This window comes from Caenorhabditis elegans, chromosome X (assembly GCF_000002985.6).
Source record: "Caenorhabditis elegans chromosome X".
In the NCBI taxonomy this organism is placed as follows: Eukaryota; Metazoa; Nematoda; class Chromadorea; order Rhabditida; family Rhabditidae; genus Caenorhabditis; species Caenorhabditis elegans.
The window spans coordinates 4,998,193-5,024,389 of NC_003284.9; the positions used below are offsets into that span (position 1 = coordinate 4,998,193).

The 26,197-nt window shown below is 35.1% G+C and overlaps 7 protein-coding genes and 2 non-coding genes across 10 annotated transcripts; 8 read left to right on the plus strand and 1 right to left on the minus strand.

Annotated features, from left to right (window-relative positions):
• The first annotated feature begins 1,077 nt into the window (after nucleotides 1-1,077).
• On the plus strand, nucleotides 1,078-5,324 carry set-30 (MYND-type domain-containing protein). The gene is made up of 10 exons (NM_076449.6): nucleotides 1,078-1,236; nucleotides 1,284-1,356; nucleotides 1,764-1,977; nucleotides 2,035-2,222; nucleotides 2,270-2,373; nucleotides 2,424-2,547; nucleotides 2,596-2,697; nucleotides 4,381-4,452; nucleotides 4,499-4,737; nucleotides 4,786-5,324. Exons 1-10 carry the CDS (start codon nucleotides 1,085-1,087, stop codon nucleotides 5,198-5,200), a joined length of 1,683 nt encoding a protein of 560 aa, NP_508850.2. The 5' UTR covers nucleotides 1,078-1,084; the 3' UTR covers nucleotides 5,201-5,324.
• Nucleotides 5,325-7,047: 1,723 nt separating this feature from the next.
• Nucleotides 7,048-8,845, plus strand: hsd-2 (3-beta hydroxysteroid dehydrogenase/isomerase domain-containing protein). The gene is made up of 7 exons (NM_076450.7): nucleotides 7,048-7,253; nucleotides 7,296-7,391; nucleotides 7,435-7,608; nucleotides 7,653-7,793; nucleotides 7,842-7,988; nucleotides 8,355-8,630; nucleotides 8,675-8,845. Exons 1-7 carry the CDS (start codon nucleotides 7,092-7,094, stop codon nucleotides 8,801-8,803), a joined length of 1,125 nt encoding a protein of 374 aa, NP_508851.1. The 5' UTR covers nucleotides 7,048-7,091; the 3' UTR covers nucleotides 8,804-8,845.
• Nucleotides 8,846-11,107: 2,262 nt separating this feature from the next.
• On the plus strand, nucleotides 11,108-13,030 carry hsd-3 (3-beta hydroxysteroid dehydrogenase/isomerase domain-containing protein; the record flags this gene model as incomplete). The annotated part of the gene is made up of 5 exons (NM_076451.6): nucleotides 11,108-11,488; nucleotides 11,534-11,629; nucleotides 11,681-11,860; nucleotides 11,906-12,046; nucleotides 12,545-13,030. The coding sequence occupies exons 1-5, from the start codon at nucleotides 11,312-11,314 to the stop codon at nucleotides 13,028-13,030; spliced, it is 1,080 nt and encodes a 359-aa protein (NP_508852.3). The 5' UTR covers nucleotides 11,108-11,311.
• A 2,851-nt stretch (nucleotides 13,031-15,881) lies between these two features.
• On the plus strand, nucleotides 15,882-17,368 carry ZC449.7 (SCP domain-containing protein). Its single transcript, NM_001129720.5, has 4 exons — nucleotides 15,882-15,957; nucleotides 16,007-16,135; nucleotides 16,225-16,376; nucleotides 16,776-17,368. Exons 1-4 carry the CDS (start codon nucleotides 15,928-15,930, stop codon nucleotides 17,032-17,034), a joined length of 570 nt encoding a protein of 189 aa, NP_001123192.1. The 5' UTR covers nucleotides 15,882-15,927; the 3' UTR covers nucleotides 17,035-17,368.
• A 514-nt stretch (nucleotides 17,369-17,882) lies between these two features.
• On the plus strand, nucleotides 17,883-19,625 carry ZC449.8 (uncharacterized protein). The gene is made up of 4 exons (NM_001270087.4): nucleotides 17,883-17,950; nucleotides 18,021-18,066; nucleotides 18,115-18,227; nucleotides 19,323-19,625. Exons 1-4 carry the CDS (start codon nucleotides 17,939-17,941, stop codon nucleotides 19,362-19,364), a joined length of 213 nt encoding a protein of 70 aa, NP_001257016.1. The 5' UTR covers nucleotides 17,883-17,938; the 3' UTR covers nucleotides 19,365-19,625.
• Nucleotides 19,626-19,825: 200 nt separating this feature from the next.
• Nucleotides 19,826-22,752, plus strand: sek-3 (mitogen-activated protein kinase kinase; the record flags this gene model as incomplete). 2 transcript variants are annotated; one of them, NM_171675.7, is made up of 11 exons in its annotated part: nucleotides 19,826-19,848; nucleotides 20,203-20,262; nucleotides 20,405-20,468; nucleotides 20,524-20,627; nucleotides 20,683-20,851; nucleotides 20,898-21,035; nucleotides 21,085-21,204; nucleotides 21,319-21,370; nucleotides 21,427-21,554; nucleotides 22,035-22,255; nucleotides 22,309-22,465. In NM_171675.7, 11 exons carry the CDS (start codon nucleotides 19,826-19,828, stop codon nucleotides 22,463-22,465), a joined length of 1,236 nt encoding a protein of 411 aa, NP_741776.1. The 2 variants fall into 2 exon arrangements, with proteins under 2 accessions (NP_741776.1, NP_001380000.1); NM_001392771.1 differs by lacking the exons at nucleotides 19,826-19,848; nucleotides 20,203-20,262 and having other exon boundaries at nucleotides 22,309-22,752.
• A 270-nt stretch (nucleotides 22,753-23,022) lies between these two features.
• ZC449.2 (Apple domain-containing protein) lies at nucleotides 23,023-26,066 on the plus strand. Its single transcript, NM_076453.7, has 10 exons — nucleotides 23,023-23,156; nucleotides 23,848-23,969; nucleotides 24,018-24,093; nucleotides 24,142-24,314; nucleotides 24,361-24,580; nucleotides 24,773-24,900; nucleotides 24,949-25,105; nucleotides 25,150-25,289; nucleotides 25,658-25,814; nucleotides 25,865-26,066. Exons 1-10 carry the CDS (start codon nucleotides 23,099-23,101, stop codon nucleotides 25,993-25,995), a joined length of 1,362 nt encoding a protein of 453 aa, NP_508854.2. The 5' UTR covers nucleotides 23,023-23,098; the 3' UTR covers nucleotides 25,996-26,066.
• On the plus strand, nucleotides 24,584-24,731 carry ZC449.10. Its single transcript, NR_070974.1, has one exon. It is a non-coding gene; the product is annotated as an Unclassified non-coding RNA ZC449.10 (non-coding RNA).
• On the minus strand, nucleotides 24,625-24,696 carry ZC449.t1. Its single transcript has one exon. It is a non-coding gene; the product is annotated as a tRNA-His (tRNA).
• Nucleotides 26,067-26,197: the final 131 nt, after the last annotated feature.

The window sequence follows — 26,197 nt, forward strand, 5'->3', positions numbered from 1 at the left end:
AAAACGTCTGGAACAAATTTTTCAAGCGATTCGACAAAAATCTTCAGAAATGTAAATAATCAAAACTTTTTTTTAGAAACCTATATGTTTTTAATTTAAAAAATCAACGTTGAAATTTTGAGCATTTTAGGAATTGAAAAATGCAAATTTTGCAACAAAAAAAAGCTCTTGCTTCAAAGAGTTCCCAAAAATCCATGTTCTCGGTAGTTCGCCAATTTCTGTGTTTTTTTCGTGAAGGTGGAGTGCGGAGAGAAGGGATGTGACTAAAAACCATTTATATAATGCTAAAGTAACCGTATACCATAGTATAACTTCTCAAAAACATTTGAAAAATTTTTTTATTTCGAGTAAAAAAAGGTGAAATATATAATATGCAGTGGTTTGAATATGCAAACAGTGCTTTAGTTTTCTCGACAAGTGGAGCAAACTCAGTTTTCACCACTTTTTGGCTTGAACTAAGACTCCCGCATTACAGTTTTTCCTTGAAAACTGGGCCCAAATTTAAAAATTAACCATTTCTGGCAAAGAGGATTAACTACTAATGTTAGATTGACATTCTTTTAAAAAAACCTTCTAAGTTTCAGAAATGTAATGTTTCACATTTTCATAAAAAATGAATCATCAAGTATGTTTGCGTACTCTCTCTCTCTCTCTTGGTTTTTTCTCTGTGTGTGCCTTGTACAGCAGCGCCTCATTTGGCCCTCTACTGTCACACTCCCGTACCTTTTGCTTCACGATTCGGTTTTTGTCTTGTTTCGCAATCGTCTTATGATCTGGTGAGAATAAATCCCCTCTCTGTCGATGCCTTTCCTCCAGCAGCAGCAGCCCCATCCGATCGTACGCCATTCGCCCAAGCATTACACTGTTGGAAGGGCAAATACACACACCGGAGGAGCCCTTCTTCCCTTGCTCTCATTTGTAGTCACTTCTCTTTGCCGTCTCGGTTTTTCTCCCCTTTCCTACACAAACACTCCCGAGACCTAGCATATCCTCAAAATCCTCTGTGCCTCCCCCCCCCCCCGTTGCATTTTATTACTGATTTTTCAAAGATTTTGCATAAAAATAGCAACCTTTCAGCCACCGTATGTCGTCTGGAGATGCTCCGTTAGAAGTGGTAGGGGTGGAGAAAATTGGGTCCAAACCTAGAAGCAAAGAATTCTATCCGTTTGCTTACTCTCTTTTAGACTGTACCAAAGACGATTACTGCTGGACATGTCTTGGAGAGAACGTTGAATTGTAAGTTTGACTGAAAAAAAGAGTCTTATGACATACGTTGTTTTCAGAACATGCGAACAATGTAAAGTTGCAAAATTTTGCTCGAAGCAATGTGAAACATCAGGAGCAATTGACCACAAGGTACCTAAACTTAACACATTCAATTTTTAGTACTTGTGCAAAATACCTGCCCCAAAAATTTTACTAATACGTTTTTCATTCATTCATTTCTTCTATAAATGATAATTCAATGAAAACGTGAATGAAGTTTGTTTGTATGTTTAGGCTTGAAAAAACACTAATCCAGATATGGACAGAAAAAGGTCACGAGTACCCAATTTCTACTGAAATTTTTTGTTTTTACTTTTTTTTATATATAGTATGTATGTTATAGTTTTACAACAGTAAAAGGATTTCAAGACTTGTTTTTTATAACCCCTTAATTTTGCAATTGACACTATTTAGATATAATTTACACACATTTTTCTCTTGAAAATAATTCCAATAGGCAATAAAATACTTACGACATGATATTCACTTTTTTTTAGTACGAGTGTGGACCTTTGAAAAAATGCCCGGATTTGAACACTGATGAAAGAATGCTTATTAGAATTGTTGGACGGTATAAGGATATTCATTCTGGAAAAGACAAAAGCATCGATGGATTTTACAACAACCGAGAGAGCAAGAGAAGCGTCATGGAAATTTGGGAGCACTGTGCGGATATGAAAAAAGATGAAAATGCTATGAAATCTTTTAAAAGTAGGGTTTTCGAGTTTTTGAATTATTAAAAATAAAAGAAAACACTTCTAAATTCAGAAACCTACGATAGAGTGAAACAATTCGGCGACACTAATCATTTAATGGATGAAGAAGTAACGTTCCAGCTTCACTCCAGAAACTTCATCAATCGACATAGCATATCGAATGTGGATTATTTACGAGAAATTGGAAAAGGTCTTTATTTGGATCTTTGTAAATACGATCACTCTTGCAGACCTAATGCGGTAAATTTTTTTTAGATGTTTTTCTTAAATGAATGTTTTAATTTTAGATCTACAGTTGTAACGGGATCGTGGCAAAGTTGCGAGCTCTTCATGATAATGTTGATTTAGAAAATGTCGAAACTACACATTACACCTACATTGAATTACCACCGTTAGTATTTTGAGAGTATAATTTTTTTAAACTGTAACTTTAATTTCCAGCTGTAAAATCCAGCGTCGTCATATGCTTAAAGAAACATGGTATTTCGAATGTCACTGTGAAAGATGTGACGATCCAGATGACAACTGGCTAACATCAGTTCTTTGCCCAGTTTGCATTTCAAAGGTATACTTTGTATTAAAAATATATATAACTAACTTATTCATTTTTCAGACAGAATATCGAAAAACAATTAAACTACATGGTCCGGAGGCATATGCGAATCCTGAAACATTGGAGATTGTATGTGATAGATGCAGTACCACGTTGGATAGGGTAAGGATTTTTCACAAAAAAATTGTGTAGAATTGTAGTAAAAAATTTGATAACGAAAATTGTATCAACCGTATTATCCCTGTTAAACACGTCATTGCTCATTTCTGGCGCCTTATATTTCGCCTTACTCAAAATTTTTCGCAAAATGTTTCTCAGTCCACCTGTAGAATAATATTTTGCACGTATTTTCCTCTTCACAACTTTTTTATAAAATTGAAAAAAACACAAGATATACTCGGCATTTGGAGGCAACTTCCTGCCAAATTATGGCAACTTCCTGCCAAGTTTTGCTTGTTTCCAACTTCCTGCCATATTTTGCCAACTTCCTGCCAAATTTTGGCAACATCCTGCCAGCATGTAGCATGCATGGCTTTGGCAACAGTCTGCCAACAGTCTGCCAAACTTCGGCATCAGCTTGCCAACAGCCTGCCAAACTTTTTGGCAACATTTACGGTAAACGTGACGCACTGGCGTAATTTCGGAGCATCGGTGCTTTTCAGCCGAACTTCAAAATTGAATTAATTCAAACTTTGCGGTGGAACTATCGAATTTCGAATTTTAAAAAACTAACAGTGATAGAAAAATTAGTAGATTATCATAAAATGAAAGCAAAGTGGGAATAAGAACGCATACTACACGAAAAACGAAGTAGGATAACTTCATGTCGTCGCGGCTTCTGAATTAATGTTGTAAAACATGCTGTTAAGAAAACCCGACATGATAGAACGAGCTATGCGAAATTGTTTATTCTTTGAGAACAGTTACATCAACTTGCTTACAATAGTCCTTTACATCACCATGTTCTAGAATTACATGTTGGGCATTTCAGAGCTACTTATCTGTGTTTACCTCCTTGAAACTATTTTCTTCAACATTTTTTTACAATTTTCCATTGGATTTCATATTTGAACAACTCTATTCTACTTTATCTTGCGCGCGGGCATAGCTTAGAGGTTAAGGAATTGGGCTGACAGTCACAAGGAGAAGGTCCGGGATCTGGTAGGGCAGAAAAAGGGAAACATGACAGTGCAAGTTGATATCCAGCCGATTGGACTAATTCAAAAAGTAACGTTTTTTTTTCTAATTTTACCTTGTTCTGGTTGAATCGTATGTATGCTAAATTCATTTTATTGATCCCCTTAATACAAAAATAACCATAATCAGTTGAAAAAAAACGAAAAAAGAATTTTTACTGACAACACCTGGGCAACTTCCTGCCAACTTCGTGGCAACTTCCTGCCAACAATTTGGCAACTTATTTTAGTGGCACTAAATAAGTTGCCAGGTTGTTGGCAGGAAGTTGCCAAAGTGTTGCAGGAAGTTGCCTCTGAATGCCGAGTAAGCTGTCAAAGTACAACAGTGGTAGTGCGGGGCTAATAAGAAAAATACGGTAGCTTTTAATTTTTTCATATGGAAGTTGTCGAAAAACCAAAAAAAATGATTAGACATATCTTTTTAATTTTTAACGGTGGTGTATGATCATTGGTTATTTTTCTAAATTTATTCATGACTCAACAAAACCACAATTTTTAGTTAAAGTTTTGGCCAAGGGCCAAATTAAAACTTTTTGACTTTTTGAATAATTTAGCCAATTGTTCCAGTTTTGAACCCCAATGTTGTAATAAAAAAATAATTTAACATCAGTTTATCCCTTTGATGTTTTTTTTAAGTTTTTTTTTTTAGGAATACATCTTCATGGCTCTTGATGGCATGAGAACTATCCGTCGAACTGTAGAAGGAGCTGAAGATGAAACGGTAATTTTTTCCCGTATCGACAAGATGACATATGATATGTTTACAGAAAGATCCCATCGAGCTTCTTAAAATCTACCAAGGAGCACTGATGACCTATGAGCGTATTTTGCCAATGTCAAATGCCTATTTCTGTCAGCTTATTGCTGCAATGATCCCTCTAATCTCAAGAGTAAGCATGACGAAAAAAGAGCGATTGGTGGCTTCTTTGGATCTTCATCTGAAATGTGAAACATTTGTGAGATATGTCTATCGTCATGCTCATCCTTCAAAAGCAATGCACTTTTTGTAAGTTTTAAACACTCTCATAACTTTATTAAATATTGGCGGGTTCAGGCAAATGGGTCAGCTTCACTTGGAGCTCGCCAATGACAAAGATGCGGCAAGATGTTTGATTGAAGCTCATCGCATCATGGATTATCTTTTCGGAGCGGATCATTTCCTGTCAAAGCAGACCAAGGGATTTATGGATCACGCTTTGTCGTCTCTAATGCAATTCCAGAGAAACTTTGTCAATGTTTTGGACCGAGTACCGGAAGCCAAACAGGCATTGGAAGAGCGCTTCATGACGGCCGATGAGAAAAAAGCGCTGAAAGATTCGGAAAAGAATAAGAGGAAAAGAAATAATAAGAAAAACAAGAAAATTGAGCAGAAAAATGAGCAAAAAAGTAGCGGTGAAAATGGAAATTCAAAGACAAAGGGAGTTGAAGACGGATTGGAAGATTTGCCAGAACTTGTTGCTGAAATGTAGTTATTATGTTGTAGTTTGTTGTAATTGTTTACACTTTCCGCTATAATAATTAATTTATCCAATTAATACGTTTTTTCAGTTTTTTTTGCAATAGACTATTTGAACATAAATGTTTTCAATCCCATTTGTTGCATCCAAAACGCGCCAGTTCCAAAAAAATGTCAGGTTTTCAAAAAGTAAATACACTTACTAATAATTATAGGACCCCTTGGACCCCTGACAATAAGTTCTCTCATCGAACCAAACTAAAGCGGTGTAAAAACTTGCAGACTGCGAATGACTGTACGTCTGGCCTTTTGTTGCTCGATCAGAAACCACAATGTTTTGTTCTCTTTCAAAATGTGCTTGTTTTAATTTTCTTTTGAAAATGGAAAATACGTGAATCAATTCTTGAATTCGAGAAAAACATTATAGTTATTGATAACCAAAAAGTTGCAAACTAGCTGCCTTTTTTTAATTTACGGCAAGAGTCGTTCAAGTTTAATCAGGATTTATCCAGGATTGAGCAAGAGTTTGATTTTTTTCAAGATTCGTCCAAGTTTTGGCAGGAATTGTTTTTTTTTCGTTTTAAACTGGGCAGGAGTAGTTTCCCTAACTTTTAGCAGGAGTGTGATTTTTAGCAGGAGTCCGTCTTTTTTCGGGAAGATTGTATACAAATGTTTTTTTTTCGGCGGGAGTTTTGTTTGCCTGACTTGAGTATTAATTATAGGTTCTATAACAGATCTGAAATTTTTTAAAATTCGATTTTAGTTTTGAAATTAAAAAAAAAAACAAAAATAATTGGGACCGCTTATATTTTCAAAATTTTGCAATCATACTGTTGCGGGCCCAGAGCAGTTGGGCGGCTCCTTTAGGGTCGCAAACGAACAAGCAAAGGAGAGAGTAAAGCGGAGTTCTGAGGTGAAGGATAAGCAGTGTGGAAATAACTCAAGTTTAATCATAAACCCATTTATTGCTCAAGTGTAAAGGCTAATAAGGATTTGATGACTTGTGCTACACAGGTCCGTGAAGCAGCCGACAGGCAACGAGGTTGGTGACGGCGGCAGTCGTGGTGTGTTGACGTGTGGAGTCCAAGCGGTTGCAGCAGCACGAGTGAGTAGCTCCAAGTGAGGAGTGTAGGCCAGACGAAGTGTGCGGAGGAGAAAGGGGCGCTACGCAATTGCGTAGCGCCCCGTCGCTGCGGGACACATCGTGTTTGGCGGTAAATTCAAATAGATGTTTGTTGGGAATAGAGCTAGAGGGAGCGGAGTGGTAATGAAGCGAGTGAACTAGGGTAAATGAGACACGGGGAACACGAATAAAGTGGTCTCGAGTGTCTCAGAGTGCCCATAACTGAGAAGTGGAAGGGGTAACCCGCCCCACTTCGCAACACATACTTCCCCGTTTCAGAAAACACGGCTCATTCGACTAATTATGAATAGACGACTTGGACAGTGAAACTCAAAAGAACAAAAGAAGAAGCAATGCCACCCAGAATATCGGCATCCCTCCCTACATACAAATGTGCATAAAGTGAAGCCATACAAAATACGCTTTCCGTTTTCCAACAAAGCAAATGCATGACAACGAGAAGCTCTTTAACGGAAATTAGTATTTCAAATTGCAGCACTATCTTCCGTGCCCACTTTATAAAAAATCCATTCTATTATATTGTTTCCAGTAGTTTCCCTAATTTTTAACAGCTTGTCAAATAAAAAATGAGAAAGAAACGTTTTTTTTCATTGTTCCATTGAAATAAGAACCAAAAAAAACGAAAATAAAAAACGAAAGAATGAACTATCCAAGAGGCGTGCCATGGCCGACTCATTTTGATAAGAAAGCGAAAAAAAAATGAACAAAAATTCCAGTATAAAACGGAGCTACCGAAGAGGAAGCTGATTAAATTTTCGAAATGGGCCACTATGTTATAGTCGGTGGTGGTGGCTTTCTTGGAGCCCATGTTATCTCCGCGCTCCAGAAGATTGGCTGCAAAGAGCGTATTATCGTTGTGGATCCGTGCCCGCAAGAATTCAAAACTATCAAAATTGATAAAAGCAATATTTCTTACATCAAGGTACGTTTTAATAATCTTAGCAATTAATAGCACCTACTTCAGGCTTCCTTTCTTGACGATAAAGTTCTAGAAAACATTTTGAATGGAGCATCTGCAGTTGTTCATTTGGCTGCTGTCGGACACACAGGATTGATCGCGGTAACATATTTTCAATGCTGAATTTCACTAAAAATTTGTTCAGGGCGATAGAAAATCTGTTCATAATTTCAACGTTAACGGCACAAAACAATTGATAAAACAGTGTAAAGCACTTGGCGTGAAGCGATTTTTGTATGCATCCAGTGTTGCCGTATCTTTTATTGGGGAGCCACTAGACAATGTTACTGAAGATGATCCACTTCCTGATCCAAAAAAGGTAATCAACTTGAATTTGTGAATTATCTGTATGTAACTTTTCAGTATTTGGACTTTTATTCTGCGTCAAAGGCTGAAGCGGAAACCTATGTCCTTTCACAATCCACACCAGATTTTAAGACAGTATGCTTAAGATTTAGAGGAATTTATGGACCTGAAGATCCCAATGTAACACTTAAAGTTGCTGTAAGTTCTAGCTAAAATAAGCCACAAATGTTGTATTTTGTTGTTCAGAATCTTATAAAAAATGGCTTGTTCATTGGAATGGTGTCGGCTCATGGAAGAGAGTCTGTATCGTGTGCGAGTAGTGGAGTCAACTGTGCAAAAGCATTCGCCCTCGCTGATCAGATGCTTCAAAATCCGGACGGATTGCATGGAAGGGTAAAATAATAATAGAAATAATTTGGAGTAGCGTCAGTAAGTAAATCGTTAAAAATTACGCATATGGTGCCAAAATAACAAAATATCATATTAATAATTTTCTAATTATGTTTATAAAATTAATATTCACGAATTGTAAGGATTGGAACATACAGTGGTTTTTATTTTTTAAGTGAAAACAACACAGTTATTATCACTTTTTAGACTGTAAAAGTACAGTTTCAAAAATTTGTTTGAAAAGTTTTATTATAGAATTTGGTAATTTTGGCAACATACGAGTGGTTTTATTAACTTCACCACTGGCGTTACTTCAGCAGTGAATTTAAAATGATATATTTAATATTCAAAACGCATTACTTTTCGCAGGCCTACTACATTTTGGACGGAGAAAACGTGGGACAATTCCAATTTTGGACACCATTAGTCCTTGCGCTGGGAAAACAACCACCATCGTTCTATACTCCGTACGACTTTATAAAAGCCGTTGTACCATATTTTCAAAACGTGTGCTACGGAGTATTCAAATTACCGCCACTTCTCACAAAGTTTGAGCTCTCCATTTTAGCAGTTGATAACACGTATAGCATTGAGAGGGCTCGTCGCGAGTTAGGATATGAACCGGAACCCTGTGTCATGACAGATGTAATAAAAACTAATATCATAACCAAGTAAATGATTTTTTACAGGTTGCAAAATACTATCAAGATCTGGAAGAGAATGAAGTAGCTACAGCGACTACAGAATGGAAATCTGCAATTTCCATCCTCATCGTATTCATTTCAATTGCTTTTTTATTTTTGTTCAATTTGAACTGACCATTTATGTTTTAATGAAGTAAAATTTCAAAAAATTTTGAACTAAATTCCTCATAGTTTTCCTGACAACCAAAGTACATAAACTTGATTATGCTTAACTATAAAATTGGTTATCATTGCCAAAAAAACTGAAATTTCTGATTTAACAACAAATCATAATCATGGTTTTTATTATCAGCAAATTGATAAGGTGAAAAAAACGCTAGGGGGTTCCGTTAACAAAATTGAATACAGCTACTGACTGAGAATCGGAAGTTTAGAAAATAATTTTAATACTTCAGATTTTACAAATATTTATAATTTAAATAAAAAAATCTAAATGTTAAAAGTTGAAAATTTTAAAAGCTATGTGAAGCTATGTGAACCACAACCACAAATCTTTTTTTTTCAATTTTTCAAACGAGTTATTTTAGGTTGGTTTAATTTCAAGATTGCATTTTTTATCAAGAGATATGGTCTTTTTCCAACTCACAAATTTTTTTCACCAATATACCTTGTACGACAAGGCACAATATTTATGGCACTGATAACAAACAGTTGACCTACTGAAAAAGTTCACAATTTTTTTTAATGATAACTGGGTTTCTGGAAAATCCTGTAATTTTATGCTAAAAACTTATTTTGTAAAAAATTAAAGTACAGTTACAGTTAATGTGTAATGTGTCTATGAGGGCATTGTGGACTCACAATGCACATATCATAGATCCAGATTTTTTTGGTTATATTAAATAACCAAAAAAAAATGAAGAAAATTCTAAAAAATCAAGAAACTTAGTAAGCTAATTTATATATGTATCTGTAGACTGTAGACAACAACTGTGGACACAAAAACTGGGAAGAACTGGTGCTAATGTATACATCAAATATCAACGATAATTCAATATCAAAACCCACAAACCGAGTATTTTGGGGCAGGAAGAAAAACTGGCTCAATTTCTCATTTTTCAACATTTTTTCCTCGAAACCCTTTGTTCACTTGGATTTCTTGGAACTTTCTTGACTATTCAGAATACAACAAATAAAGTTACGCTAACGGTACGGTAAGTTATCACAATTGTGAACAAATTTCAAAATTCTGATTTTTTAAAACTTTTTTTTCCGTAACAGGTTATCGAAATGTAAAATAAACGGTTTTTTTTCTAACCTTTTTTGTGCACTGCGTCCCAACGGTCGTAAATTCGTACAGCAATAAATCTGTATCACCATTTTAGCATCTGTCAAAAGTGCCACGTTTTCTCAACTTCTCTGATAATATTCTCAACATTGTACTCAAGTTTTAATGGCCTGATCGGTGGCACACAGACGTTTTTATCAAGGAAAACACGACTTTTTAGGAGTTTTTTTTAAAGGGCAATAGATCACAAGATTTTGCGATTGAAGTGGTAATGGAGGGTGAAAGGTCGATTTATGGGGAGAGACGAACGAACTGTCGAAATTTGAATTTTTAAGTCAAAACGTTCAAATTACCGTTTCTAAGCATTGACAGAAAAAGTTGCATTGTTTGGTAAACTTGCATTAAATGATAGAAAATGAAACAGGCTGAATATAACTGTAAAAATGAAAGTTTTCAAAAAATTTTATTATTTGTTTATTTGCAAAACTAAGTAAACTGTATCAATTATGTTTAAACCAGACGCTGACCGCGCCTCCGGCGCATCCAACTGGCTGGAATAAATTTCAAATACCCCTTGAAAATAACATTGAAATTTTGAAATTAATTTGATTTTTTTGAATTGATATTATCCTATATTGGACGGAAGTAAACTCTACTTTATATATAGTAAATGATTCCCGCTTAAATAAATGACTGCATAAATTATCGGTTTTTTCAGATTTTTATTAGATATCATTTAAAATATGTTTTGTCAAAATTTCAAATAATTTTCCCTAAATTATTTAGAAAAAATTTATGTGAAAATATCAATTTTCAGGCCAATGTTAAAGTTTCAGGAAATATCTTACAGAAAATACATTTGGCAAAATTAAAAAATCATTTAAAACCTTTTTTAAATTTTTAAACCAGTTTTATTCGGACACATACCGTTTATTTTTTTAAAATTAAATCAGAATTCTTAAACGACCAGTACCGTAAATTACTATTTTTACTCATAGGAAGTTCTATAATTTATCTTCATGTTCCATGTAGGTATTAAAACAGAAGTGAGTCTGTTGTCGGTAAATTATAAGAACGTCAATCACTGTTAATCTTCTATTGCCACAAGGGAGAATGATAAGAGTTTGCACTTTGTGACCGGGTTTTTGGTATGGGAGGTAACACACGTTTGCGTTCCATTTCTAGGCATTATTATATTTTGTTGAGTAAAACAAGAACATTCTATTTCATTTTTACTTGAGGAACTTGACTTTGATTAACTTTCATTTGGTTTTTAAGCAACTGAAAACCTTGACTAGAATTATTTTTCCTATTAAAACTCTACTGTTGTTAATGACCTTGAAAATACCTTTTTTGTATTGATTTTGGTGTAATCTGCCAAGAAATATCATTCAATGTGTCCGCGAAATCACTACGTTATTACTGGAGGAGGTGGATTCCTTGGTGCTCATCTTATAGCAGCTCTTCAGAAAAATGGGGATCGTACCAAATGCATTGTCGTTGATCCGAATCCTCGATTATCCCATTTTTCAGCTATAGACTTTGATAAAAGTCTTGTGGAATATGAAAAAGTTTGAATTTTATTTCAAATTCTGTCATTAATACTAACAGTTAAGGGCTCATTCCTTGATAGAAAAGTGCTTGAACGCGTTCTACCGAACGCTATTACAGTATTTCATCTATGTGCAATTGGGCACACCGGATGGTTTGGGGTAGAAATCATAGAATTTATAGTTTGAAAATTTAAGATTTTAAGCTTTCAGGCCCAAAAACATCGTGAATATGTGTACGCATTCAATGTAACTGGCACAAAATTTCTGATTGAAAAGTGTAAATTTTTTGGTGTTCCAAGATTTATCTACTCTTCAAGTATTGCTGTAGTGTTTGTGGGAAAACCAATTTACAATTGTGACGAATCGGAACCCTACCCTTTGAAATCGGAAGTATTGATATGTGACATAAGATTTTAATTTCAATCATATTTTCAGTATCTTGATATTTACTCGTCTTCAAAAGCAGAAGCTGAAGCGTTTGTGCGGTCTCAGTCTACTATACAATTTAAAACAACTTGCTTGCGATTTCGAGCAATTTATGGCCCTCAAGATGTGACAGTTGCTGAGAAAGTTGTTGTAAGTAATTTAGATGTGGCGTAAGGATTTTGTTCCTCAATGAGGTGAAAATGCTTGCAAAACTTAATTGTATAGTGAAACAGTTTGATACATTATTTTCAACATTTTTGATAGAAAATCAGTTTTTGGGAATTTATATTGATGTGTAGAAAAACACAGTTATTTTCTAAAAATTACTTTACTTCCTGTGGAGAATTTTAAGAAGTGGCTCAAAAACTACCTCAAAGCCGCAATATATCGAACAATTTGCCAATTAATATTTAAGTCAGGTTATATCAAATTTTCCAAACTTCCAATGAAAATTGAAATTATTTTATAAAATACTAGATACTATTTCTATTATTTCTATGTAACCTTGCAAAAAAAGTTTTGGCACAACGATGAAAAAAGGGATTTGTTGTTAATACACCGAAAAAAAGTAGCACATATCTCTATTGCAGGACACTGAACCGAAATTCGCTTCTCCATCTTTGAAAACTAAAAAATCTAAAATTTCAGCAAATGGTCCGTAAAAACTTGTTTATGGTCAAAATATCTCGCCATGGTCGGGAGTCTGTTTCAAACATGAGCAGTGGCGAAAACTGTGGACTTGCTCTTCATCTGGCAAATCAAGAGCTATCAAAAAAAGAGGGCTCTCATGGAGAAGTTAGTCAAATTTTAAAAGTTTTAAATGTCCATAGATTTCAGGTGTATTTCATAACAGATGGTGAGACAGTCGGCCAGTACTCAGTTTGGTCCCCTTTAATAAAAGCTCTTGGCAAGACACCACCTCATCATTTTGTTTCGTGTCTACTTGTTTCTACATTTGTATCGCTTTCATCGTATCTCTGCTATAAAATTTTTAACTCAAGCCCACCGATGACACGATTCGAACTAGAGGTTTTGATAACAGATAACACATATTCTATTGAAAAGGCTCGAAGAGAATTGGGATATTGTCCGGAGCAAAATCTTTTTGAAAAGGTGAATATTAATTCAATTTAGAAAACAAAACACACATAAAAAAATTCCAGACTGTCGAATACTATCGTCTCAAAGCTAAACCAAAGCTGCACCAATCGGAAAACTCTAAAAATCACATGACAATGGAAGTTGTTTTATTTTTAAGTATTTGTGTCTTTTTGTCACTATTTTTGGTTTTCCAAATTGTATTATGAAAAACTTAGAAACTGTCTATGCATAAAGGGAAGCAGTTTTACCTGATTTTTTTTTTCAAAGCAGGTACATCTTTCAAGGAGCATGTACAGGGTGGCGCACAATTACCCGCACACAAATACTGTAGTGTAACTTTAAAACCAGACGTCAGAAAAACATAAAACTCAACAAAAAGTTTATTCATATCCAAAACAACATAACTTGATTAGTCATGCTCCATGCGACCTCCTTTCTTAGCCATGGCTTCTCGAAGAAGTCCCGGGTAGGCATCGATGACTGTACGCAGATACTCCTCCAACAAATCGCCCCATTCCACGATCAAGATCTTCTTCAGAGCCTCAATACTTAAGTGAGGTTTGGTATGGACCTTTGCCTACAAGAACCCTCAATTGGAATAATCCAATAAGTTGAGGTCCAGCGATGACGGTGCCAGTTATTCTTAAGAATGAACGCGGTAAAATGAGTCTCGCATCAGCTTTGAGTGAGATTGGCGGTGTGCCGTCTTGCTGTTACTCCATTAAAGTGAGATGATGTCCATGGGATCAAACTCTTCTCCAAAATATCAAAACTTACAGGTCCATGTTGATTTTCACTCCTTTATTGACAAAAACAAGGAGATTTGACCTTCGGACTTAGTGGTACCATTCTGCTGAAACAGAACGGATTGAGCTGAAAATTGACGAAATAGTGAAAAACAAGATAATGATCAAGTATTTGTATATCGCATTTGCAATGTTTTGTCCCTGCATACGTGGTGCCGCTGCAAACTTTTGTGCGGGTAATTGTGCGCCACCCTGTATTTAAGCGAATGGGTCTTGCCACGCAAAATTCATTCCAGAATAGTTTTGTTTGTGCCTTTAAATTTACAATAGAAAGCTTCAAATTTAACTTCAACAAAAAAATTGCTTAAAATTGTAGGCCACGGTATAACGTATTCAAAATAAAAATATACAAAAAATACATTAAACTTGAAATTAGAATAAAAAATTGTATTCTAGGTTTTGACTTTCAGTTTCTGTAAACATCCTGCACAATGTTTTTTTTTAATTTAACGATCTAGAACTACAAATAGCTACATTTATATTGTTCCGATCAGACTTAAAGTTTCAGTTTTTCAAAATTGGAAGAACAAAAAACGACATTGGAAAAAATGTTAACGTCAACAAGTGTTGAATAATTTGTCATAAATTGTGATGTTGGCATGGAGAGCAGTATGAAATGAGTTTTTAAGAGTCGCTGCTTCGACATTCCGCCAGAAAATGACTGCGTTTCATCGCCACTCCCGAATAAATGGAAAACTATTCGTCACGGCGCCGTTTTCTATGGGTTTCACTTCATTTTCTTAGCCAAAGTTCATTGTGTCAGTTGACGTCAAATGAAGAGCAAATGGTTATTTTTGGTGTTGAACTATGTTTATTAAAAAATGCTAATATTGTAGATATTTGGCTGTAATTTTCAACTAAATGTCACAAATTCCAAAAAAATGAACTTTCGAATGTTTTTTTAAAATTTCAAATTGATTTCCAGGTTTACAAAACTTCCATGATTTAATATAAGGTGAGAAACAACTACTTTACGGCAAAGTTCAAATAAACGTTCAACGAAAAGTGACATAAAAAGTTTCAGCCGAAATTTTTAAAGATGAAAGCTATTTTCTGCTGTTAAACTTTCGGTAGGTACCTATTTTAAATACATTTTTTGAGATGCATTTTTTGAAAAGTTTGTCTGGAAATTTAAAATTAGCTATGCCGTATTTCATGTAATAGTATTGCACCCCCTTAGCAAAATATTTTTCTACATATATTTCAGTAGTTAAACTTTTTTTGATATAACTATTATATAGAGATCCGAGATAGAATTCGTCAAAGTGGATGTGTCAGTTCGAGAAGTTTGAAACTGCCCACATTCGGAACCCTTAAAGCAAATACAAACGTTATAAGCTTCATAGCTAGATAACCTTACCCAACAACTTGTTCCACGCTTGAAACTAATTCGATAGAAAATGCGCAACAGTTTCGATTCTTCCCTTTTGTGTTCGAATCTCTGCGGGTCATTCATTATCTGTGGCAGTTTTTATCATCTCATCCGAAATGCGTCTCCATTGACAGTGTGTGGTTCACTTATAACAGATTTTCATTTCCTACAGTTTTTGATGTTTCCGTGACTTCCCTGAAAAGTGAACGAGGCTTTAACGACTGCAACGAACGTGTTGGATGGGTGTACGAGGCCGCACACCCATAACAATATTAGATTCAGTAGTTGCCTCGTGGAAAATTATCAGCGTTTTAAAACCAGTTTCCTTGTTTGTCATGAACATCACAACTACTTGTATGTGCCTCAAAGCAATTCGTGGTTTTTTTTCAACTTTTAAAGGCCTGCATTATTGGGACGTTGTGCTCCATTTTGTTATAAAACTGGTCAAATATATTTTCTTGCTGGTAGATGTAAATACAAAGTTTTGCTAAAATTATCATCAATTACCAGACTTCTAGTTCTGACTGGGTTTACCAAAAAAAAAAAATTGACAATTAAAAATGCCAATCGTTATCTTCCAATTCCACAAATTCTGAGTTTTAGAGCAGAATTCTGATAGAACCAAACACATGAACTTTTTTATCAGTCCACCCATCTACCGCACGTATCGATACCACTGTTGACATTTTTGCCATATATTGTCTTCTTTCAGTCTGACCTGCCTATTTCAACTTTTCCCCTATCCCCAAATAATGCAGAGTCTATCGTCTATGTTGTCTCCGGTAAGTTTATTTTTTTGAAAATTAAATTAAATAATTGATATACTTTCAGTTAAACACAAATAATACCGTTTACTCTGATGATGTAAGGCCCAGGAGCCAGGAAACAACCAGCACAAACTTTCAAACACCTTTGACCATTACAATTCCTCCAATTGAGTATGATATTCCAGCATGCCAGGTAAAATCTTTCATTTTTGAAATTAAAATTTTCTTCAAGTTTGAAAAAATATCCCAAATTCTGGCCTGCTCAAAAAATTTTTATTTCAGTTCAACCAACAACCACTTCTAACTTCCAAAAGCCCGGAACTTGATGCACTAGTGAAACTAAACAAAGAAATAGGAAATCAGTACACCTATCAAATGTTTGATGTTGAAAAAGCAAGCAATAGTAACCATCATCTTGGTTTCCAGAATGATCCGTAAGTTCAGTAAAATTAGCTATCGTTTGGCATGGCTGCCCACACAGATTAACTTTCACATGATCTTTTTATAGTTGAAATTTTTTTAGCGCTTGTTATGATATTCGGTCATGTTGGATGAGTGTATTCACATTAAACTTCATTCCCATTATTTGTATACGACCAGGAGCTTTTCGAATTTATTTTAAAAGTTCGTTTTTTTGAGCATTTGGAAATTTGTCAAACTTTGACTGAAATGTTTTAAAACTCTAAAAGTTTAGACTCCAAACGAAACATTTTATAGTTAGCCTGACAATTTTATAAGCAACTGAAAGTAGAAAACATTGTGTCATTTATTTTCCCCAGAAATAAAATATTTCCTTCAAAACTACAGAATTTTTCTTAATTTTCATTTTTCAGCCGAATGGCATATGACAAGATCATCTACACTTCAACCAACAAGCTCGGCTGCAACGATTTCTATTACCAATGTGCATACGGAGAACCTAAAACCGACAGGATGGCCATCCGTCACAAGCTCGACAACGACGACATTGAGCCAGCAGCAAAACGTCATTGTGCCGGCGAATTAGACTACTCAAGATTTGGAAATGAGCGTAGTGTGGTTGTGCAAAATACGAATGCAATTGTGCATCAAGAATTATGGAAGGATAATTGATATGGAACATAACATTTTGAAATTTCTCTGCATTTTCTTTGTTGTATCACCTCGAATCCATTCTTTTTAGAAACCGATTTTCTTCCTCGCCATTCGTTCCATTAGGAACATGATTGTCAGTCTCTTTCGCCATTCCATGAATTCCATAAACGATCTGCTCCCCTTTCCCTCCCATCATAAAAATATCTGCATTAATGCAGTGTGAAAAATTGCCTCTTTTTCTCTCCCCCTCTCACTTCTGCATTTCAATTCAATGTTTGATGTGGGACAGGCATGCAAACGTTGTGCTGTGTTCCAAATTCAATTTTGATTCCAATAAAAGCCCCTTCTTGTATTTTTTTTCTTGTGTTTTTTTTTGCTCCAAAATTCAATCGTCTTTATCATTTCTATTTCTCAGATCTAAAATCCTCAGAGGTCAATTCAAAAATTCAAATTTCAAAACTGAACCTTTAATTTACATGCGCAAAAAGGCACACAACCTATTCTCACTGAAGCGTTTTGTGCCCTCCTTCTCACCCATTTTTATATGCACTCAGCACATGAAACCGCTCCATGAAGGGATAATGCAAGCGACTTTTGGCCCTCGATTTTTTTATAACCACATTAAATATCTTTGTTTTCTTCGATAATACCTTCTTCTTTTTCTTTTTTTTCCCATAATAGCATTCGAATTTTTGGACATAAGATAATATGAACAGATTTTTTTTAGTTTCTAATAAAGTGGAATGGGAGGGGAAGAAAAACTAATTTGGTGCTAGATTTATAATGAGAATTTTCGTTCTTTTTGTGCGCCCAACATTCTGCTCATGGAGCAAAAAAACTTTTCAATTTCCTTATTTTTTATTCAGAAGTGCTCACAAAGTTCGTAACGTTCTCCCTCCCGCCCAAAAGTTCTTATTCCGACATGCCTCATGAGGTGAGTGTTTTTTTTGTTACCGGATCTAAGAGATTGAAGCAAAGACAATTTGTTCAATATTGTTTTTTAGACAAAGAAGAACAGTTTGAAAAGAAACTATCCGGATAGAGATGATGGTTGGTTGCTTTGTTATCTGTGAGAAAGTGTGACAATAAAGATTACAGATCAGCTTCACAAAGAGACCGAGGGAGTTTTGACGAATGTCGTTTCGATTCTCAAAACTCAAGAAAACCAAGATGTGGCACCAAGCTTCACAGACCAGTCGACGGTGGTTAAGGTACACATCTAGAAAATGAACACCAAACACTATGTAAAGAAGGAAACTACCGTATGAGTTTCATGAGCAAAAGTAAAATTTCAAGTAGAAATTTGTTTAAATTCGAAATTAATATAACAAATGCGCAATAATTTAATTTATTTGAAAGTCAATAGAAACATTTCAATAAAATTTAACAAAAAAAGTGATTTCAACTGATATTGGATTTTCATTTCAATGATGATTCTGGATTTTTTTCCAGGAAAAAAATATACCTGATTCAGCATATAAAAAGTTTTGTAACTAGATTTTAAATGGATATTTGAACAATTGAACCTGAAAAGGCAAATGTTAAAAAGCCAAGCCTTCCACTGCTATGGTGCTCACAAAATCGCAGAAAAACTTTATGAGAGTTATACCATATATTAACACGTGCTTACACATATTTGTGCGGTTGCCAACGCATGTTCATACTATTTTCACTAATCACTCTACAAGCTTATATTTTATGTAGAAATTTATAAAAATTTGGAAATATTGTTGCAGAAAAGAGTTTGAAAGTTTTCTGTAATTAAGTGTAAAACCATTGAAAATCGCACCAAAAATGACACTAAATTGTATTGATGGTTCTTGCAACAAAAAACAGGGGGATGCAGTGCTAATAAAGATGCAGTACAAATAGAGATGCAGTTTCAATACATAATATACGATAATTAATTATTTTAAGAATTTTGAAGAAACTTTTAAAAAACCGGTTCAAGTTTTCTAGTAATCCTTTGAACATTTTGAATAACTTTCTTAACAAGTGAGCGTGATCCTACAAACTTAACCAATTATCATATGCTTTATGATTATAATACTAATTTTTGAAAACTCTCACGATTTTATATCAAATAAGAACTGGAAAACTAATTTTAAGACTTTTTTGAGTTGGAGAATGAAAACTTTTATTTTCAATAACTGTAACTGACGAGTAATTTTTACGAACCTACAATTCCAATTCTCTCGTACGTGTTTGCAAAGAAAACCTAAAATTGATTGAATCTGAAAGTTAATGAAGTTTCGGAACTCTTGCAAGTCATACTAATAAAAGAACAATCGTAATTTCAATTTCAGGGGTCCATTCCGCCACCAAATACTCCGTGCACTAAAGACTAGTATCAAAAGTACAAACCACCAGTGTCATTCAATTGCCAAAACAATAAGGAAGAAAAAAAAATGCATTGTCGAGTGTTTCAACACTGTTCCCTGATATAAAATTCAATTGCCTTTCAAAAGTGTTCCATTATTTTACAATTTCATAATAATTGTCCAATTTCTTACTATTTCATATTCACTGCTAAATTATATTTTCATATTTTATTATGCTTTATACAAAAATTTGGTTTTTGCTCTTCTATTTGGTAAAGGGTAGATTTTTTCTTTATTTTTGTTTTTCAGTTACTCTCAATAAAAGAAATAGAGGCGGTCGGTGCGCTCTCCGACGGTTTTCTCTCGAAGCTATTTGTTCTCTCCGCACTTACCAAATTTCTGTAGCATCTCTAGTCATGGCTAGATGAAAAAATTGCCTGAACTTTCCGGTGTACAATATTCAATATTTTAATAATTTTCCTAAAATTATGGATCCGCCAAAAAAACGAAAGTAAGTTTTTTCAACCACACGCCAAATAGATTAAAACTTAAAAATTGTTTATTTCAATTGAACACATTGAGAGTAGTGCTAGTTTTGCCAGAATTACTATTTTTATTGAACGGACCACTCTTTGTTGCACCCTATTTTGCACCCTCTCACCAGCGGAGGGTATCACTGCGCACAGGCAAAAAGAGGAAAGGCGCAATTATCGATTTTCTTCCCTGCACTGTTTCCAAGGACTTTTTGAGCAAATATTCAGCGAAACTTTGGAGTTTTTGAGAGTATTGATAAATTTTATTTTTCTCCAATATTTTATTACACTTGCCACCAGCCTCACTTATCACCATATAATTCATCATTCAGGGCAAGTCCGCAGAATGTCGTCAAGTCGAGTGCATGCAAACAGAGTGGCGTCAGACAGAGGTAACATACCTAGTTTAATGAACACGCCAGTCAATAATGACGAAATTTCCCGCTTTTTCTTCTATACTCCACACATTCTCTCTTTCTGCTTCTCAAAAACTTTTGAAGATTACGAAATATACCACACCTCTTTTTTTTGCAGTACGTCTTCTCGAAAACGGCAGCTACAACAACCGGCTATGCCGGACGCAAACGGGCATACTTATGTAAGATTTCTTTTCGTTTTATTACGAAAAAATATTAATCCATTCATGAATTCAGGCCTTCGCGCCGCCAAGAAATCGACACAATCTGGCAAAGCTAAACTTGAGCGGCATGAGAAATCCAGAGCCAGATTTGACAAATGAAGATAATATGAATAGCTTGTAAGGCATATTGATTGGTACATTTTTCAACTGTATGATAATTGTATTTTTTCAGAGATTATGTGAAGAAATATCTATCAAACACTCTTGTCCTCCCACCAAACGATAGAATTCACGAGTTTGAAAGAGATCACTTGCAAGAGCTGGAACTATTGGGTAATGGCAGTTTTGGAGTGGTTCGAAAGATGCTTCACAGGCCGTCTAACGTAGAAATGGCAGTTAAAGTAAGTTTACAAAAGGAAAATTTAAAGAAAAATCGATAATTTTGAGCAAATCTCCCTTATCAACAACGGCCCGGACGACGCGTTCAATAAATCGATGCAAAGGTTCCGACTGGAAGTTGAAGCAACAAAAGCGGCCAGCAACTGTGATGAGATTGTTCGATACTACGGAATCACCTTCAATGAGGTAAAAACTAATTTTTATTTGGCATAAATTATATTTGTCAATGTTTCAGGGTGTCGCCTGGATGTGCATGGAGCTGATGGACTTGTCGCTCGATAAATTGTACATGATTGCACATGATATTCAGAAGGTTGAGATTCCAGAACAGATCCTCGGAGCAGTGGCAGTTGCGGTAGATATTTTTGAACAATTAAAACCCGCCTGCAAAACCAAATTCCTTGATAAAGTAAAACATCCGCTGCGTTAACAAAACTACACCAAAACGTATTCAATTTGTATATTTCAGACCATTCGAGCACTGGAGCATCTGAAAACCACACACCACATCATACATCGAGGTAAGTTCCCATTCCAATTTCGCTTTTTTTCCAAAATTGTTTTTATCACTTTTCAGACATCAAGCCATCGAATATTCTGCTGGACAGACATGGCTGTGTCAAGTTGTGCGATTTCGGTATCTGCGGCTATCTTCAAAACTCAGTTGCTCAGTCTGTTGATGTCGGCTGCCGTCCGTACATGGCTGTAAGTTTTGAAATATTCAAATCATGAAGATTTCGCAATTTAAGCGGGGTTTTATTTGCATGCGTCTCCGTGGAAACAACACCCTAACAAAGGTCGGAGTTCACATTTCAACATAATTGAGATCTCGTGAATTTTCGAAACTATCAAAAAAGACAGGAAGCCTAAAACTAAAGAAATTTCGTTGTTTTTTCTTTTAAGCTATGAATTTTGTTTAAAAATTGTGACTCTTAACTGACAGAACTCGTTGTGTAATAAATAATTTATTCATATTTACAAACGAAACCGAAATTTGACCTATCAAAAAAAAATAGCGTGCTGCGCTTCACTACTATGCGTTATTAAATAGCTGCGCGTTTTTGTATGAAGTGTTTTCTTTTGAAAAAATCTTCAGTTTTGGAAAACGACATATGTACGTTGTTTTTAAAAGAAATTAAAAATAAAAGGACCTATTGTCAAAGCTTATTACCGATTCCATTTCAGCCTGAGCGTCTTGCACCCAATGGCGATGGATACGACATAAAATCTGAAGTATGGAGTTTGGGGATCACTATGGTCGAAGTGGCCAATGGCAAATACCCATATGATGGTTTCATGGATGCTCCAATACTCGATCAAGTTCGAATGGTTGTTTATGGAGACCCTCCAATTTTGGATTCAGATCACGAAGTTTCGATGTCGATGAAACGGTTTATTGCGTTGTGGTAAGTGGTTTTTTTTAAATTTTGCATTGTTCCCACATCAGCATATTTTCCAGCACTATAAAAGATCGCAACCTTCGAGCAAGCTTTGACGATCTGAAGAAAACAAACATCTACAGAGACTACATCCAAGAAGAGCATCGTGTTACTGTTGGCCAATTTGTATTAAAAATGTATCAACACCGTCTTCGTCTTCCGTTTGCTATCTTTTAACTTTTGGATGGATCATCCATTTTGTATTATTAGTATTATTTGTTCAATACCTTTTTCCCCATTTCCACTGTTCACTACGGAATCATTCATATCATTTTCCTCGTCCGTCTCAACTTTCCACTACTTGTTGCCTTTTTTCTTTCTAAACTACCGAAACAAATTCCCATGCACCTCATCATGTTCTACAATTTTTTAAAGTAAATTCAATGTATTTGTGATAACATCCATGCATATTCTAGTCATTCACAACCAATCAATTTGTGATTATTTTTCTCAATAAGATGTTTCTATTTCACTCTCTAATCAGCACCGAAGCTCATTTTCTACATTACACACACGAGAGTGATTCATTTATTTGTCTTTTGTTTCTATCATCTCGTTTTGATGTCACTCTTGTCATGTTTTCGAGTGAAAATGAACACTGTAAAAAGAAATTGATCATCAAAGTGAATTTCTAAAATGCCAAACATTCGATTGTTATTATTAATATTAAGACAACAACAACCATCCATGGATTTGCGAGAATGGAGGTCAAGATATCTGTCGCGCGAGAAACAGTTGAAATTAGGGGGCAAAAGAGAAAGGAAGAAAAGTTTGTCGAATCGTATCTGTGAAACATTTGATTAGGTTGGAATGCGATTTTGGTTTTTCCTATGTCTGACTTGCTTGCTGACTACTGTTAATGCAACATGTAAGTTCAAATTTCAAATATCATTTTTTAAAATTAGTATTGTACTCTACTTCTCAACTTTAAAACTTTGATGGTCAATTTGTAGAGCGTAATACTATAATTCATAAGAAACATACTCAGTGTGGCATGTTCTCCCAATATTTTTCATTAAAATCAAATGATAGCATATTGAAAAATACTTTCTTTATGTAAAAACTTTTTTTTTACATCTCAGTCGGAACAAATGAATATCTAATAAAATAATTTTCTGAAAGTTGGAATTTACCAGAAGCAGTTTTTGATAGTTTTTCGGAGTTTTTCAGACAATTTTTGAGCAGTTTTTCAAATGTTCCAACTTAAATTAAAATTGTTTTCAGGCAAAACTAATATTTTCTCTGTACTCTATCACTAAATTTTAGAGAAAAGAATTGGAAGAACATTATTCACTGGCTCATTTGGCCGGTTGGCCGGCAATTGCCATGTAGCCCGGCCTCTGTGCCCACTGCTTTAATGAGGCAGATAGTATCTCGGTTATTGTTGATTTTTTTGCAAAATATGTTTCTATATTTCGGTTGTTGAACTTTTTTTTTAAATGAGACCTAATAGTAAGACAACCAAGATATAAGCCGTCAATAGACGGGTTTGAAAAACAGACGCAATTGATACGTTAGTCAATTTTGGTATTCCTGTTTACTTCACCCAGTAATTTAAGGGCAATGTTTCAATGTGCATCCGAGCCACGCAGTATCCAACTCTGACGCCATTGCTGAACTCTTTCACGTCACTGCCGGAGAATGCCTTAACTACTGTATATCACAAGCAGCTCAGAAAGGAGTAAAATTTGCTTTCTAAAAACTTATTTAATTCAAACAAAAATTACAGGATGGTTGTGTTTCTGTGGTCTTCCATAGAAAGTTCAGTACCTGCCAGCTTTATGGGCACGATGGAACTCACAACGGTTTGTTACTACAAATATCATAAGTTACACTAATTTTCCATTTTTCAGGCGCTGAGGTGGTGTATTTGGAGGATCACGACTTTTACATTCGCAGCAGTTGGGATGGACAGTGCCAAGACAAAATCGCTCCGATTCGTGGATACAAGCAAAATATTCAGCAACTGCAGACTCCACAAATAAGCACGCTTCCAAAAGCTCAAACTATTCCAAATTTACCAAAGGTTGGAGTTTTTTGTTTAGAGAAAATTAATGTAATTGCATTTCCAGTTCGAGAATTCTGATTTCCCAAAAGACCCGAACCCTCAAGTCATAAGAGATAATGTTCGAAAAGCTCCAGTTCATTTTGAAAATTCAATTGTACAAGAAATAGAGCGCCAGGCGATGGAAGACGAATTTGATATGGACTATTTAACTACAACATCACCACCAAAGAAAAGAACACATCCAGATATCATTACCTCGTTCAGAAACTCAGCGCATAATTACAGTAAGCTACAATAACATTTTTTTTAAAGAACTGCAAAAAGGAGTTGCCTGCTGCTGGAATCGAACCAGCGTCGCCACGGCCACAACGTGGAGTACTAACCACTATACTAAGCAGGCCGAAAGAGAGCGTACTCGCTGGGTTTTATCTGCCGCCACCGGGGCAACAAAAAACATTGAAAGGCATGTATTGCAGAATGCCAACGTGACGAAACTTTGTCCTACTTTTTGGTGTATGGGAGTCGGTTATCAACCAAAATGTTGCCACAGAGATTGAATGGAGTTGACCAAAGCAGTTGCTTGATGTATTGCAGTCAAAACATTGTTAGGATTTATAACATTAATGAAGTAATTTACGAATTTTTATTTCAGAATGCAATCGGTCAAAATATACCATGCTATTCTTTGAATTATGAGCCAACAAATGAGATTTGTGAAATGTACGGAGAACAGACCAGAAATGAAAGTGATTCTGCAACATTGGCTATTGATGACGAGCATAATTTCGGGGACAAGTTTTGCATAAAAAGTTTGTCATTATTTATAAGCAGTATTTCAATTTTATTTTTTCAGCAAAATATCACTGTGATGCAGAGACATTGTATCCGGTACATCTTTACAAGAAACTCATGAAGAATATTATCGCACGAGTTCCTGGACTTGCCTCGAAAATTTCGTGCTTATCAGAGTGCATTGAAAATCGAGAATGCAAGGTGGGAACTGAAGGTTTTCAAACTGGTTCCCTGACGTTGGTGGTATACATTTAAGAGGGTTATTGCATGCCACTTCAAAAAATTTAGCTGTTTCAAAGCAGGTTCAGCCAAACTCGCGGTCTTGCGTTTCATGTTGCTCCGTTACACTATTTCACTATTGGTAAGCATATAGATGTTTGGAATTTTTTTTCGGAAATTTTTCCAAACCAAGAAGATTAGAACAAGCGCTCAAAACGTCTTATTTCACCTGAAAATGTAAGCCATTTAGAACTTTTTATAAATGTTCATCATTAACCTTCTTATGTCAAGGGACCAGTTCCAACCGTTTTAAGTAAGATTTTAAAAATTGTGTACAACTAAGATTACAGGCAGTCACCTACAAAAACGGAATGTGCGTTCTTCATTCCGTGTCACCATCTGAAGATGAATCGTTACTTCTTGATGGAAGTGGCAAGACTATGGTGATTGAGAATGGTTGCCATGTATCAAGTAATACTAACAAATCCGTGACAAAGTCCAAAGAAGGTTGGTTAGAAATTTCAAAATTGAGTTATACTAAGAAATATATTTTACAGATTCTGAAGAAAGCGAGTCTTCTTGGCAAGAATGGAGTTTGTGTCAGTATGGAGTCAAAGGGAGAAAAATGCGAGTTCGTCAACGAGAATGCGATGATTGTGAAGAGAATATGCAAGTTGAAGAATGCTGAACCATTTTTTTATTTACTATGTACATTAATATGCCAAATAATAAGCGAATAAATAAATATCAATAATTTTGAAACCTTCATTGTTATCTTAACATCTACCTTAAATCTAATTAACACAATACAAATTGAATTATGATCACTTTCTAATGTTTTCCATATCATCAACAAAGTGTGTTTCGAATCCAGTGCGCACAAAAGCAAC

What these genes read in the sequence shown, in the direction of transcription:
- ZC449.7 (NM_001129720.5), top strand. Translation starts at nt 15,928, where the DNA reads ATGCAGAGTCTATCGTCTATGTTGTCTCCG. An exon ending in TATCGTCTATGTTGTCTCCG is followed by an intron (nt 15,958 to 16,006) that starts GTAAGTTTATTT and finishes ATATACTTTCAG; the next exon opens with TTAAACACAAATAATACCGT. An exon ending in CTTGGTTTCCAGAATGATCC is followed by an intron (nt 16,377 to 16,775) that starts GTAAGTTCAGTA and finishes TTCATTTTTCAG; the next exon opens with CCGAATGGCATATGACAAGA.
- ZC449.8 (NM_001270087.4), top strand. An exon ending in CTATCCGGATAGAGATGATG is followed by an intron (nt 18,067 to 18,114) that starts GTTGGTTGCTTT and finishes TAAAGATTACAG; the next exon opens with ATCAGCTTCACAAAGAGACC. An exon ending in ACCAGTCGACGGTGGTTAAG is followed by an intron (nt 18,228 to 19,322) that starts GTACACATCTAG and finishes TTTCAATTTCAG; the next exon opens with GGGTCCATTCCGCCACCAAA.
- set-30 (NM_076449.6), top strand. Translation starts at nt 1,085, where the DNA reads ATGTCGTCTGGAGATGCTCCGTTAGAAGTGGTAGGGGTGGAGAAAATT. An exon ending in TGCTATGAAATCTTTTAAAA is followed by an intron (nt 1,978 to 2,034) that starts GTAGGGTTTTCG and finishes TTCTAAATTCAG; the next exon opens with AAACCTACGATAGAGTGAAA. An exon ending in GCCCAGTTTGCATTTCAAAG is followed by an intron (nt 2,548 to 2,595) that starts GTATACTTTGTA and finishes TTCATTTTTCAG; the next exon opens with ACAGAATATCGAAAAACAAT.
- hsd-2 (NM_076450.7), top strand. Translation starts at nt 7,092, where the DNA reads ATGGGCCACTATGTTATAGTCGGTGGTGGTGGCTTTCTTGGAGCCCAT. An exon ending in CACTTCCTGATCCAAAAAAG is followed by an intron (nt 7,609 to 7,652) that starts GTAATCAACTTG and finishes GTAACTTTTCAG; the next exon opens with TATTTGGACTTTTATTCTGC. An exon ending in CGGACGGATTGCATGGAAGG is followed by an intron (nt 7,989 to 8,354) that starts GTAAAATAATAA and finishes TACTTTTCGCAG; the next exon opens with GCCTACTACATTTTGGACGG.
- ZC449.2 (NM_076453.7), top strand. Translation starts at nt 23,099, where the DNA reads ATGCGATTTTGGTTTTTCCTATGTCTGACTTGCTTGCTGACTACTGTT. An exon ending in GACTACTGTTAATGCAACAT is followed by an intron (nt 23,157 to 23,847) that starts GTAAGTTCAAAT and finishes CAGTAATTTAAG; the next exon opens with GGCAATGTTTCAATGTGCAT. An exon ending in CTATTCCAAATTTACCAAAG is followed by an intron (nt 24,315 to 24,360) that starts GTTGGAGTTTTT and finishes TTGCATTTCCAG; the next exon opens with TTCGAGAATTCTGATTTCCC.